At 60.0% G+C, this 14,312-nt stretch overlaps 1 protein-coding gene across 4 annotated transcripts in view; it reads left to right on the plus strand.

The window, feature by feature from the left end:
• Window positions 1-14,312, plus strand: part of LOC133281774 (zinc finger protein 385C-like) — a 58,174-nt gene that overhangs the window by 36,544 nt on the left and 7,318 nt on the right. The window contains exons 1-3 of one of the 4 annotated variants that reach the window (XM_061477587.1): window positions 1,140-1,228; window positions 3,226-3,748; window positions 5,078-7,218. In XM_061477587.1, the coding sequence (XP_061333571.1) occupies window positions 1,212-1,228; window positions 3,226-3,748; window positions 5,078-6,610 (2,073 nt within the window). In that variant the 5' untranslated portion in view covers window positions 1,140-1,211 and the 3' untranslated portion in view covers window positions 6,611-7,218. Of the gene's footprint in view, window positions 1-1,139; window positions 1,229-3,225; window positions 3,749-5,077; window positions 7,219-11,449; window positions 11,593-14,312 lie in introns of those variants that run through there. The other 3 variants (XM_061477585.1, XM_061477588.1, XM_061477589.1) reach the window with 3 other exon arrangements.

Consider the following 14,312-nt stretch of genomic DNA (forward strand, 5'->3'; position numbering starts at 1 on the left):
ATGCTGGGAAACAGGGGATGGGGCAGCCTCCAGCCCGAAAACTCATTAAAAAGCCTAAGTCCCCTTTTCTCGCCTGCATTAGCACAAGAATAAATAGTGCATATTTTCAGCCCTGGGAGCCCCGTCTCTGGTTTCACCCAGCTCCTGTTAGCATTAACCCTGGGCTGAGGTGCAGGGCAGGAATGTCCTGAGCGCAGGAAGAGCCTCGGGACATGCGGGGGAGCCTAAAGAGAGGAATTCACTTGGGGGCCCCATCCCCTCCCTAATGCGGAGCCAGCCTGAGCCAGGTACAATGGAGCCCCTAATCCCGGCTCTCGCCGTGGGGCCGCAGCTCTGCAGTGGGAGCATCCCCCAACGCCGGACACCGTGTCCAGGCTGGGGAGCGAGGGGATGTCCCCATCCTGCGGGATTCTGGTGTGCTCAGGAGCCGTGTTTGAGGGAAGCAGAGGCGGTGTAGCTGAGGGGCTCTAAATTTCACTGCGTTTAGTGCTAAAAAGAGTTTTGCTTGGCACGAGAGGAGCCGCAATGCTCAGTGGGGAGCCCCACTGTGAGGGGTGGGTGCCAGGCTCACAGCTCTAGACCAGCAGCGCTGTTAAATGGGGTTTGAGCTGAAGCTGGGTCCGTGTCCTACCGTGGTGGTCCCCAGAGGCTCAAACCTGGATATTGCCAAAGCCCATCACCGGTGGCCAGGGCTGGGACCTGCTTTCCTGGTCCTGGCTCTGCCCAGCCCCTGGGGCACCCATCCTGGCTGATGCAAACGCTATTGCAGCTCCTCCTGCTGCGTGTGTTGGGGGGGGGGGTCCCATCGCCTTTGCCCTCCCCAAGGGATGGGATCCCAGCAGGGGGGCACGCACAGGGCGCATCCTCCCCGGCTCACCCGGCCACCGCGTCCACCGCATCCCTCCCCACGGCCGAGCCCCGGCCTTCCCCGGCCACCGCTAGTGGCCACTGCCGCCGTGGGCTGCCGGGAGCATCGGCGGAGCCAGAGAGTCCCCGCAGCAAGATGGCAGCTCCCGTGCGCCCGTGAGCGCGGCGGCGGCCGCCGAGGCTTTGTTCCCCGCCCGCGGATGCCGCTCGGATGCGTTATGGTCCCGTTGGCTTCGCGCTCGTTGGGTCGGGGTCGGGCTTTGTAAATTAGGTTTCGTTTTGGGTTTTCCTATTTAAGAACCCCAAACCTGGGAAGTTTGCGAGCCCCCCTCACCCCAAAGCTTATGGCAGCCTTTACATGGTACGTATGCAGGGGGAGGGCTGGCTGCGCGGGGCTGGGTGCCGAGGTCGCGCATTAGGTGAGGGCTGATGAGGGCTCGTCCTCCTGCGAGTGAATCCTGATCCTGCCCGAACTTCCCCGCAGACGGTGCTGTGCCCTGCGGGGGGACCAGCGGGATGGGGGGGTACCTGGTGTCACCCCCTCCTGCCCTGCTGCTTCTCCCCATGGCCAGCAGCAGCCCGGGAGCGATGCGCACGGTGCAGTGAAGGAGCCAGCGCTGGTGCCGGTGCGCAGCGGGTGCTGTGGGCAGGGATGCTCCATCCCCAGTTCTCCCCACAGACCCTCAGTGCTGTTTGGGGTTTTTGCTTCCCAAGGTTTTGCTGGAGCCAGTGCTGGGGTAGGTAGGGACAGGTTTGGGAGTGAATGGGGTCTGTGACAGGGAGGGAACGGAGGAATCAGCCCCCTCCTCGGGCCACGCAAGGGGACACTGAGCTCAATGCCTGCCCCGTGCAGGGATCGGGGTAGTGGGGCTGGGGCAGGTTGGGCTCACGAGCCATGAGTGAGGCTGTGCCTGCAGCTCGCTCCTGCTCGGGGGTGAGCCACAAAGCTCCTGGGGCACAGCAGGAGCACTGCTGCAATCCCAGCCCTGCAGAGCCCGTGTCCCTGGGGAATGTCTGATGGGGAAGCATTCGGCAGGACGGGGCTGGGCTTTGGCTCTCCTTGGCAAGTCCATTGCAGCTCCCGGTTAACGTGCTGCTGAGGACACGCTGCTCCGGCCGGTGCCCGGCAGCTCTGGGATGGACAAGGAGGTGGAGGCAGCTTTGTTGGGAGCTGTGGGAATCATCCCCTGGGTGCTCCTGGCTGCACCGTGCCGAGGCATGGGAAGCAAAGGAACCCATGTTAAACAGACCAAGAGCAGGGTGCAGAGGGAACCCATGTGCCTGTTGTGAGCCTCGGAAGCTTTTGCTGCTGACTGTGCTTAGAGCTGAGGTTTGGGTTAGCAAAGCCCGACTGTGACCTGGGCTGGCTGCAGTGCCCAGGGCAGCCCGAGGGGAGCCCCTGCCCCAAGGGGATGGACACCTCAGTCAGGAGGGGTTCCCCTTCCCGAGGGGCTGTGGAAGCAGCTCTGGCTCTTGGGGCAAACCCCAAGTTCCTCCTGGGTTTCTCAGCCATGCTCTGCCCTGTGCTGCTCCTGCATGGCCTCGTTTGCCTCCGTTTTCCTCCCTGCTTGGTTCTCCCCCTTCCCCACCCTCCGCTGGGTTCCTCCTCTTCCTCTTCCCACTGCTTTTATCGAGGTTCAGGGTTGGTTTTCAATCCAGTGCATGGAGGAATGCAAGGACTGGGCTGAGAGGGGCTTGAATATAGGGAGGGGTTTAAGTGGACACCTACATACTCCAGCTACCTGCTTTCAGTGTGTAAGTGCTTTCAGCCTCTGGGCTATAGGAGGTGTTTGGAGCCCTGGCTGGAGAGAGTCCAGGGCACTGACTGCAGAGCATGGCCCTGCCGCCACCAGATGTGACTCGGGCAATTTATGGGGTAGAGACAAGCAAGGGATGAACGCGAACACCCATGAGCACGTGTTTCTGCCGGCCTCCAAGTCACCCTCGTGCAGCTCCAGGGCTCTGGCACTCGCTGTCAGCAGCGGGTGCTGCCCTTTGTGGGGCTGGATGCTTGTTTTGAGGAGCATCAGCTGCATCGCGGGGGTCCGCTGCGATGGGGAGCGTGCTTGGGTGTCCCTGTGGTCACGCAGCGCGTGCGAGGTGCCGGTGCCACCGCTGACACCGCGAGCCCCCAGTGGCACCCCAGAGGCTGCCGGTGGGGCCCTGCCGCTGCATTAGCAGCCAGGAATAAACGGTGAGCGCAGGCGGAGGTTTGCAGGGCCCTAATCCCTTTCCCTTGTGTCTCTTTCGTCTCCAGTCGGACCAGGAGAGTTGTAATAGACCTTCTTACTAAAATTAAGTGTAGAGGCTGCTCCTGCAAGGCACGGTTCAGTTCATCTGTAGCGTTTGATTTCCCAGCCCCAGCAATATGGTGCCTCCAGGGAAAAAGCCAGCTGGGGAAACTTCCAATTCCAATAAAAAGTGTAAGCGCTATTTCAATGAGCACTGGAAGGAGGAATTTACCTGGCTCGAGTTTGACTATGAGCGGAAACTCATGTTTTGCCTAGAGTGTCGGCAGGCGCTGGTGAAGAACAAGCACGGTAAAGCCGAGAACGCCTTTACCGTGGGCACGGACAACTTCCAGCGCCACGCGCTGCTGCGGCACGTCACGTCGGGCGCGCACCGGCAGGCGCTGGCCGTCAACCGGGAGCAGTCGGCTTTGGAGAGCCGCGTGCCCCCGGAGCTGCGCCCGGTCCTCAAGGCGGAGGTGAACCCGGCGAAGGTGGCCGTGCTCGCCACCGTCTACTGGATGGCGAAGGAGGACGTCCCGCGGGAGCAGTGCTCCTCCCTGCTCGACCTGCAGAAGTTCAACCTGTGCCAGGCGCTGCTGGCCTCTGAGCACAGCCAGTTCTACCACCCCGGCTGCGCCAGGGAGATGCAGGTGTGTATGGCCGGGGCTCCGCACCCACAGCGGCTGCAAGGATGCAGAGAGGGGCTCTTGGTCAGGGGCTGCAGCGATAGGACAAGGGGTGATGGGTTCAGACTGGAAGAGGGGGGATTCAGGTTAGATGTAAGCAAGAAGTTCTTCCCTGCGAGGGTGTCAGGGTGCTGGCACAGGATACCCAGAGAAGTGGTGAATGCTCCATCCCTATGATTCTGTGCTTCAGGCCAGACGGTGCCGCACGGCTGCCTGCACCCACCGCACTCAGCAGCATGGGTTGGGTGCCCTGACTTTGCAGTGCGGTCACTGGATCCTCCTGGAGATGAGGGCCCAGGAGGGACGGAGGTGGGAGCAGTGGCAGGAGGCCAGGCAGGAGCTGGGGTCTCTGGCTCACAGGCACAGCAGGGTTGACTGCGTTTGCTGATGGGCAGATCTTCATCCTGGTCCTTGCGCAGGTAAATGTGCCCCATGGCACCAGGGTACATCCGTGATAAGCTTGGGACCTGAGACCATGGGGGAGCTGGGAGATGCTGCTCTTCTCCAGGACTTCCAGTGGAGACTGAAAGTTCCTCCTCATTAAACATCAAGGTGGCACTTTCTCAGCATCATTCCCTCATCTGGCAAACCAGGTGATGGGCTCTGTTGAAGGAGCTTGAGCCTCATGGTCACGGGTCTGTCTCAGGGAGTCCAGGAGCATCCTTTCCTGTCGGAGCCTGCCAGGCTGCTTGAAGGATGAAGGCTCAGGAGCTCAATGAGCACATGAGCACTGTGGGTTTTTCCTCTTTTGCCCTAAACCGAGTGATCAGAAAGATCAAGGAGCTGGAGAGTTTAGAAAGGATTTTCTTAATTTCACAAACGGTTCATGCCTCTTCAAATCAAATTAATTTTTTAGTGAGTCTTGGCCATTTTCCAGCCCTTTTAGGTCTCTAAAGAGCCGTTTCTTTGCTGCGGATAGACCAAACCCACTAATGAGATTTCTCAGCCTGAAGTGCTACTCGCAGCGTTCACACACACCGCGGCAGTTTCCCCTTCAAACCGGGCTGTTTGCCTGCAATGGGGAAAACTGAGGAGGGAAGGAAAAGCTGCTGCAGCGTTTTCCTGCTGCTCCCAGGCTTGGAGAGCACGGACGTAACTGCTGAAGTTTGGATGGAGGTGGCGGTTGTCAGCGTTGGTGCTGCCCATGGCGTGTTCGGTGCTGCTGGAGCCACGGGGCCGCTCTGGGGGCCGTTGAGGGCAGGAGCTCGGGTGCCGCGCATCTCCCCGCCGGCTGCTCAAGCTCATTTGTGTTTTTCTTTCCCTCGGTCCCTGTGCATCTCGTAACGGGCTCAGGCAGCGATCGCCAAAGTCCTGCACAACGAGGACAGGCACCGGATCAAAGCCTCGCCGTTCGTGGGGCTGGTGCTGGACGAGACAGTGGACGTCCTGGAGCAGCGCAGCCTCGCCGTGTTCACCACCACCGTGTCCCCCTGCAGCGGGCAGACCTCCGCCACCTTCCTGGGCAGCTTCGAGCTGCCCGCCGGGGGGGCCTCGCCGGTGGCGGGCAAGGTGGCCGAGGTGATGCGCTCCTTCGGCATCCCCAGCATGAAGCTGACGTGGCTCCGCGCCGACAGCGCCTCGCTGGTGGCCGAGCGGCTGAGCGGGGCAGGCACCGCGCTCAGCTCCCTCTGCCCGCTCCTCATGGAGATGCACTGCTTGTCCCGCGGGAGCTCCCTGCTGCCGGCCGACAGCATCGGCAGCATCGAGTACCTCCAGAAGTACGAGACCACCGTGGATGCCGTGTACAGGCTCTACTCCAGCTTCAGGGGGGAAGGCGATGGTCTGCGGGAGCTGCGGAGCGTCCTGGACCTCTGCGAGATAGACCTCGGGAGCCCCGGAGCCATCCACTGGACTTCTATATTCCCAGCTGTGGAAGCCATCGACTCCTCATGGCCCACGCTGGTGCTGCTGCTGGAGAGCGAGGCGCAGAGGTCCCCCGTGGCCCACGCTCTCTGCGAAGAGCTCAAGAAGTTCCGGTTTGTGGCCTTCACCAAGATCCTCCTGGATGTCCTCCCCATCTTCCAGAAACTCAGGCGCTTCTTCCAGATCGAGGACTCGGACCTCTCCATCCTGAAGCCCATCGTCTCCGCCACGGCCACCACCCTGCAAGCCCAGAAGAGCACCAGCGGCCAGCACCTGCAGGACTTCCTCAACGAGATGAACGAGCATCCCCGGGATGACCGGGAGGGTGAGAGCTGCCTCTACTACAAGGGTGTTGAGCTGGCCAACTGCTCCAAGGCGCATCTGAAGCACTTTGAGCGCCTGAAGGAGAGCTACCTGGAGAGCGTCCGCGGCAACCTGCTGGACCGGTTCCCCAGCAGCGTCCTGGAGGCCATCAGCTCCTTCTCGGCCATCTTCAACCCCAAGTGCTACCCCCAGTCTTTGGAGGACATTGGCACCTATGGGGTCAGCGAACTCAACTTCCTCCTGCAGGCTTACTCCCGGGTGGTGGTGAGTGAAAGAGCCCTGAGCGACTTCCCCCTCTTCAAGCGGATCGTCTTCAGCCTCAGCCAGCTCTCCTTCAAGGACCTCTGCGTCAAGCTGGTCTACAGCAGCTCCGAGATGCACGAGCTCTTCCCGGACTTCGCCGTGCTCGCAGCCATCGCCCTGGCGCTGCCGCTGGGCTCCGTCCTGGCCGAGAAGATCAAGCGGGGCCGGGAGCTGCTGCAGCGCGGGCGGACGCGGCGCGGGAAGGACGAGGGGCTCTCGGACCTCATGAAGATCGCCATCGACGGGCCGGCCAGCAGCGAGTTCGACTTCGCCTTGGCCATTGAGTACTACGAGAGCGCGAGGGAGCCCGGCTTCATCGTGGCGCAGGTGAAGTGAGGGGAGCCGGGGCCCGCGGGCGCCGGCTCGGTGCTGCCCTTCCCCATCGCTGGATGGTGACCTGCTCCATGCTGGGAAGAGGAAACGGGATCCTTCCTGCCGGTCCCACATCTCCCCCAAACACCGAGTTTGAAACCTTGGAGCCACCCGAAACCCCAAACTGCTGAGGTTCAGGAGGATTGATCATCCTTTTCGGTTCGGGAGATGGAGGCAAGCCTTCTCTTGAGCTCAGATGTCACGTTGCCTTTGCACAATGACACCCGGCAGCTTAGACTTAATCCTCTGCAAAACTGTCTGCTTTTTGTTGCTTTGGAGCCTGGAGAATGATGCAGAAAAGGCAAGAGCAGCGTTCCAGCCTGGAATGCCTGGCGGTGCGTGTTGGCATTCCTCGCGCACAGCACAAAGTATTTTTAGCAGTGGCATCAAGTCATGATCATTTCAAGAGCAGGAGATGTAGGGAATGATCTTGTAATCACCGAGGAAATAGTAACTTTGAAATGCATCCTTGTGTATATATGTGTATGTGTGTATATATATACATAAATATGTATAAAGATCTATATTAAAAAGGTCTATCTGAATTTTCCTGGTGCTGAAGGCGCAAAGAGCTCTGAAAGGACTTTTCTTTTGCCATGTCAGAATAAATGACAAGCAGGGATCCAAAACCAAACAGCAAATCCCGGTCTTTCCAGAGTGTCATCAAGTACCTGCATTCCCTTTGCCCTGTGAGCGATCTAAACCCAAAGAGTCTTTTAACATCTGCTTTTGGGGCAAACCTGAGCCCTTTAGCTTGTGTTGTACCTTCTGCTCATTGCCTTCACCCTGCAGTGGGCAGGGGCTGCTCTGGGGCCGGGGTCTGGTGCCGTGCATTGGTGTGTCTGGGTGTTGTTCTGGGGCCTCTCTGGTTTTACCTGGGCGGGGATGGCTTCTGCAGCTCTGTTGGAGGGGTGAGAGGGGCCTCTTCTCACTGGTTTCAGTCTGCAGTAAAGCCACTGCAGCAGCCTCGAGCATCACTTGGTTCAATCCGGGGCGCCGGGTCCTCCCGTGGGATTCAGCTCCTCTCCTTCACTGGGTAAGTTCCCTGTGCTGCAGGCGCAGGTCCATGTCCAGCAGGATTTGACCCCATTGTCCCTAACACTGACAGTCCCCATTGCCCTCGGGGGTGGTTTGCCGTCTGTCTGAGCCGGGGGTACCACGCTGTAGGACACCCATGCTGGATGGGGTGTCTGGGGGTGTCTCGCAGGCTCCCATGGGCACACTGTGCCCTGTGCCTGTGGTGGAGGCAGGGGAAGCAGGAGCTCTGTCCTCAGGGCTGGCAGCAGGTGACTGCTGATGGCGCAGAGCCCGTGTCCTTCAGCTGGTCCGTCGGGAGGAGATGCTGGTTTGATGGCGAACGTGTTTGGGTGAGAGCTGCTGGCTCCCCAGCATCCCTCCGTTGGGGTATGTGATTCTTGGCGAGCCCTTGCTTGGCAAGGGGGGGGGTTGCTGCTTTCTGTCTTCTGTGCATGAACAGGGGGGAGCCTGTGGCTGTCAAGAGCTGGAAATAGGATTTAACAGGGCGATGCTCACACTGCCCTTATGTTCCCAGGGAGCATGGGCCTGCTGTGGGTGCTGCCTGGAGCAAACCCCCTGTGCTGGGGCAGCCGCAGCATCGCCGTCTCCAGGGCTGGCCCATGGATGCTGAGGTCCAGGTGGGGTTTGCTGGGTCTGGTTGCTCCAGCAGGGTGCAAAATGTTTATTAATATGTTTATTAATATATATGAAGCGATAGATTCATAATTAATATAATACAGATTAATCTATCCATTACTGGTCCGGACCCTGTGCAGCGCTGGTGCTGCTGTGGTGCAGCGTTGGGAGCGGGAGTTGCTCCGCTCCTGGTGGCAGCCTTTGGTGTCGGGAGCTCACTCATGTTTCCCGGAGTCACCTGGAAAGAGCTGGAATGAATTCAGCCCCTGCTTGGCCAGAGATAAAAGCTTCAATGCCCTGGGTAAGGAATGCGAGACGCCACCAAAACGCCCTGAGAACACCAACAGCCAGGGAGGGAGCCAGGCTGCTTCCATGGGAATACAGCGCTCCCGTCTCCATCTGTCCCGGGCAGACTCCGCACCAGATGCTCTTCGGAGGCAGCCGGCGTCTGCGGAGATGGGTCCTTGGCAGATGCTCGTGTTGGTACGAAAACACCCTGCGTTGTCGCTGCTGCTGCTTCTTGGAGGCTCACACGTACGTGGGGCTGGAGCACAACAGTTGCTCTGATCTGCTCGCAGGCAGCCTGGGAGATGATGCTGCAGGCGTGTGTGTGGGGTGAAGAGGGGGGCACAGGCTGGAGATAACAGGCAGGCGTGGTCCTGGGTGGGCTGGGTTAAATGAGGGACTGAAACAGCGCTTTCATTCCAAGGGACCCCTCCAGGAGTGTGTACGAGCGGGATGGGAACTGGGCTGAGCTTCAGAGGGCTGGGAAGGGGCCGAGCTGGTGGCTGTGGCCTGAGCTGCAGGTAGAGGATGTGGCACCACAGAGGTGATGCTGTGTGGTTTGGGGTCTCGGTTAAGAGCGTGTCCCCTCCCTGTGCTCCGTGGGGCGCTGGGAGCACAGAGCTCCTTCACTCCCCTCTTTACCCCAGCCCTTCAACACGCACCGTGGAGGCCCGAGAGCATCCTGTCCACAGGGGGATGGAAAAGGGCAGAGGATGGCCCCATGCTGGAGCTGTGCACCGAGCATCTGGGGATGCCATTCACTGGCAAAGCCCACGCTGCCGGGGCCATGCCCGTCACCTCGGGTAAGGTCGTGTCATCCTATACAGACCTGGTGGCCCTGCCACTGTCCCCAGAGCAAATCCCCTTAATTCAGCATCTAATTAATACCTAAAAATACAGCCCGCAGCTGCTGGCGGAATGTGCCCTGCAGCAAAGGTAAGGCAGGAGCCGCAGTGCTGCTGCCCCATAACCTTGGGGAGGTGCCTCAAGAGCATCGTGTCCTGGCCGGTGCCTGAGCACATTGATGCTATGGAGGCTTTCAGCTCTTTTCCTGCTCCCTGGCTCTTGTTTACAAGGTCCTGCCCCCTCCGCAGGGTCTCTGGGCTCTCTGATGCCTTATTTTACCCCTGGACCGCCGGAATATGGTTAATGCCCAAATCTGCGCTCAAGGACGCACCAGAGCTGTTGGTGTATCTCATCCTGACCATGTCAGTGAGCAGTGGCCATCGCTGTGTCTGCACGTGTGCCCCACCACTCCCAGCTCCTAAAGAGCAAAGCCCTTGGCTGTGGGGCAGCAGCCAGGATTTCCTACTGGCATGGTGGCACTGGCTGAGCTACAACCCCCCTTTATTCGGTTGCTGTTGATGGGAGTGGAGGCATTCACCCGCCCCTTTGATCCTCCAAGTGGTAAATGCAATGTATATCATATATATACATGTAGTATATTATATACATGTTATATTACATATATATCATATATATGTCTATTTCTGAGGCTGGTGCAGTCAGTGCAGGGCATGCTGAGGAAGGTGGAGGGGGGGACACCCCAACCCTCCAGCCCAAGATGCCTCCATTGCAGCTGCTGCTTGCGCCGGGTTGCAGTTTGAGCATCCCTGGGGCAGGAGCATCCCTGGGGCCGCAGCATCCCTGGGGCCGGAGCATCCCTGGGGCCGGAGCATCCCTGGGGCAGGAGCATCCCTGGGGCCGCAGCATCCCTGGGGCCGGAGCATCCCTGGGGCCGGAGCATCCCTGGGGCCGGAGCATCCCTGGGGCAGGAGCATCCCTGGGGCAGGAGCATCCCTGGGGCCGGAGCATCCCTGGGGCCGGCTCTGCCGTTTCGGGTGCTTTGGTGCAGAGCTGCTGTTTCCCAGCCCCGGTTCTGCCCCGGCTCCCTCCCCGCTTTCCCGTCTCTGTTTGCAAGCAGTTTCACAGATTCCCCTCCTGGGCGGCTCTGGAATTAACGCGATCAGCGCACGCCTCATGGAGCGCAAGGGGATTTTCCCCCGGAGCGAGGCCTGACCCGGAGCCGTGTGCGCTCTCCCAGAAGGAGGTCGGAGCTGCCCAGGGGCGAGCGCCCGCTGCTCGCATCCACGGTGGTTTCTGCACTTTGCATTTCAGAGCTGGGGCTCGGCTCCTGCTTGGAGCAAATCCCAGCAGGGAGGCAGCTCCAAGGCGCTGCGGAGCGGGGTCCTCATCCTGCACAGCCGGTGTGGGGCGGGATGGGCCGAGCACCGCTGATTGCGGCTCCTGGTGTGGGAGCACTGACCCTCGAGGCGCTGCTGTGGGCACGGGGCTGGGATGCTGCCGGGCTCCACCGCTGCCCCTGAGCCGAAAGAGAACCCAGGGATCAGAAAATAGCGGTACCCAGAAGCGCCGTGCCCTTGGTGCAGTGGGCTGGAGGAGGAGTGAAGCCGTGCGAGATGTGAACGAGCGTTCCTGGCTCCCAGCACCGTGAAATCTTCTCTTTATAGGATTTTACTCTTTCCGCTGTGTGCTTTCACGTTCTCCCCTCTCGGAGCCGGGCTCAGGCGCAGGAGCCCAGCCTGGGCCCCACCACGGCTCAGAGGCTGCTCTCCCGCAGTGGGATGGAGAAATCCAAGTGGGAAACCGCTGCCCTCGGGCTGCGGAGCGGGAGGAAGCACTGGGATGGGGAGCAGGCTGGGACAGGTCCCCGCTGCGTGGCCTCCCCTCCCTCCAGGGCTGCACACCTCACCCTCACACGCTTGCAACCGGGATGCTGGTTCTGAGCCCAAAAGGGAGAACATGGCCAGGGCTGGGGCCTTCACCTACAGGGGGGCCGGAGCCTCATGCCCCCACCCCAGCTGCACCACCGCTAACGCTGCTCTCTCCCCTCTGCCTGCCCAGGTCCCTCCGGACACAGCAGCCCCCTCTTAGCATCGTTGCCTATCCCCGGCCGTCCCCTCCATCCCCCCTTGGACATCAAGCACTTTCTGACCTTGAGGCTCAACGGGACGTCACCGCTCAACCTCTTCCCCAACTTCAACACGGTGAGTGTCCCCCCCCCCCATAGATGTAACACGGTTTTAACCACGACCAATTCGATTTTGCTGCTGGAATCAATAGCAATGAAGGAGCTCTGGAGAGCGGTTTGTTAGCTGCAAATAAGAGAAGGAAAGAAAGAGAGAGCTGTATAAAGACACAAGGCTGCTGCTGTGTGGCTGCGGATGTGGGGTGAGCCTCGGTGCTGTGGGTCTTTTCCCACCGCCCAGTTGGGCTCAAGGTCCTCAGCCTCAAACTACTGGACCCCGTGCTTGGGTTATGCCATTCAATGTGGCCTTAGTGATGTTCTGGTTGACATCTAAACTGATGTGGATGGGGCCAAGGATGTACAACAGCATCTCAGCGGTGAAATGGTGCTTCCCTTGCTTGGTGCCACTCTCCCGGCACTCTTCCCGATGGGAAGGATGGGATCTGCCCCAGGAGCCCCTCTCTTGCCTTGCTTTGGGTCCCTGTGCTGCTGTTCCACTGCAGCAGTGGGGTGGCTGTTCCTGGGTTTGGTCGATGCTCCCTCCCTGGCCTCTTGTAGGTGGCTTTGGGGTTAAACATGCTTGGAAGGTGCAAATTATCACTGAGATCCTCAAAGGCGAGCACAGAAATGAAGTCCAGGGTTCCCGTTGCTGTGGAATGGGATGCAGACATCCAATCCCTTTGAGCTCTTTTGAAAGCCCAGCTCTGGCCTGTCCCTCCCGTGTGCTAACCAGCAGAAACACAGGCGAGGAGGGGGTTTCTGATGCTGTCAGGGTGCTGCTCTTTGGGCTCTTTCTGCCCTCGCTGGAGGCAGCAGCTGAGCGGAACCAGGCCCTGCTCTGCTCTCCAGGGCTCCCACCTGCCCCTGGCGTGTGTTCTCTAGGGCTGGGCTGCTTCAGGACCCGGGTCCCTTGGGAAATGAACCTCGTGCCCTGGCTGGGGCCGCCCGGCCCCGCTGTGGTGCTGCTGTGCTCAGTGGGGACCCCGGCATGAGGTGCCGGGGGTGTCAGGTTGGGTGCTGTTACCTGGGTGAAGCCAGGCTGGTCCCCAGGGTGGGAGCTGCCCTTGGGGCTGTGTCTGTGCTGGAGGGGCAGGAGCATCCCTGCGGCTCCTCGGTTCTCTGCTGATGCCAGGTCAGAGGCTCCATCGGGCAGCTGAGCCTCAGGGGTGATTTGGGAGGGGGCATTCGTCAGGGGATGTCCCGGTTTGAGAGAGCTGCTGGATCCGAGGTGCTGTAAGAAGATATCAGTGGGTTTGCCTGGCTCATCCAGCGATGCCGTGCAGGATTTGGTGATGCCGTGCAGGATTCGGTGCTGCCATGCAGGATTTGGTGATGCCGTGCAGGATTCGGTGATGCTGTGCAGGATTCGGTGCTGCCATGCAGGATTCGGTGATGCCGTGCAGGATTCGGTGCTGCCATGCAGGATTTGGTGATGCCGTGCAGGATTCGGTGCTGCCATGCAGGATTTGGTGATGCCGTGCAGGATTCGGTGCTGCCGTGCAAGATTTGGTGCTGCTGTGCAGGGTTCGGTGCTGCCGTGCAGGATTCGGTGCTGCCATGCAGGATTCGGTGCTGCCGTGCAGGATTCGGTGATGCCGTGCAGGATTTGGTGATGCCGTGCAGGATTTGGTGATGCCGTGCAGGATTTGGTGATGCCGTGCAGGATTCGGTGATGCCGTGCAGGATTTGGTGATGCCGTGCAGGATTCGGTGATGCCATGCAGGATTTGGTGATGCCGTGCAGGATTTGGTGATGCCGTGCAGGATTCGGTGCTGCCGTGCAGGATTTGGCGATGCCATGCAGGATTCAGCCCTACCATGCAGGATTTGGTGCTGCCATGCAGGGTTCAGTGATGCTGTGCAGGATTCGGTGATGCCATACAGGATTCAGCCCTGCCATGCAGGATTTGGCGTTGCCCTGCAGGGCAGGAGCAGTTTGCAGCTGCCCAGCAGAACACTTTGCACTTGGAGCAGGTCACAAGGCTCTCATGAACCCAGCAGATGTTTTACTCTGCAGCAAATGAAACCTTTCCAGGCCGAGCTCTGCTGCCACTTAAAGCAACGACAGCAGGAACCCCAAACCCCACGGCAACGCAGAAGGCGCCTTTCTTGCCCAAAAGGTCCTTTGCAGCTCTTGGGATGTCGCAAAGGTCCCAAGCGCGTGGCAGAGCCTCGACAGGAGACACGATCCGAAGCGACGCTGCGTTTCTGACCTCAGTGCCAGCAGGGAGCTCAGTGCAGGGAGCTCTATTTATATCCCTAAGAACATCCAGGGATAAATAAAGTCGTGTGAGTCAATGAGAATTGACCACAAAGCTGAGATCTCCCTTCTCCAAGTGTGCGGTGCCCAGAGCCTACCTCTGCTGTCGGGACAGATCTGTTGGAGAAGGCAGGAAGAGCTGGAACCGACCCGGCTGTGGCACAACCCTCACCGGCCTGGGCAGAGCTGGGATCTGGCGCTGCAGTGAGTGCACATGTGGGGAGAAGCTGATGTTATGTTCGTGTTTTCATTGGGAGAGAGGCACAGGGTGGTACCCGAGCTTGGGATGCTCTTGGTGCTGTGTGCGGGATGGAGCCCGGTGGGATGCTCCCGGCAAAGCACCGCGTGTGTGATGGGGCAGAGCGGCCGTGGCAGGGGGTTGTTCAAGCCCCCATGTGCTCCCAAAGGCTTTTGAGGACACGGAGCTTGTGTTCGCTCCGGGGTAGCGGGAGCAGTGATGCTCACCAGCCGCCCTTGGCT

Source organism: Pezoporus flaviventris, unplaced genomic scaffold (assembly GCF_033815535.1).
Source record: "Pezoporus flaviventris isolate CSIRO_AGI_PZ_B2104156 unplaced genomic scaffold, CSIRO_AGI_Pfla_v1 ptg000107l, whole genome shotgun sequence".
Classification (NCBI taxonomy): Eukaryota; Metazoa; Chordata; class Aves; order Psittaciformes; family Psittacidae; genus Pezoporus; species Pezoporus flaviventris.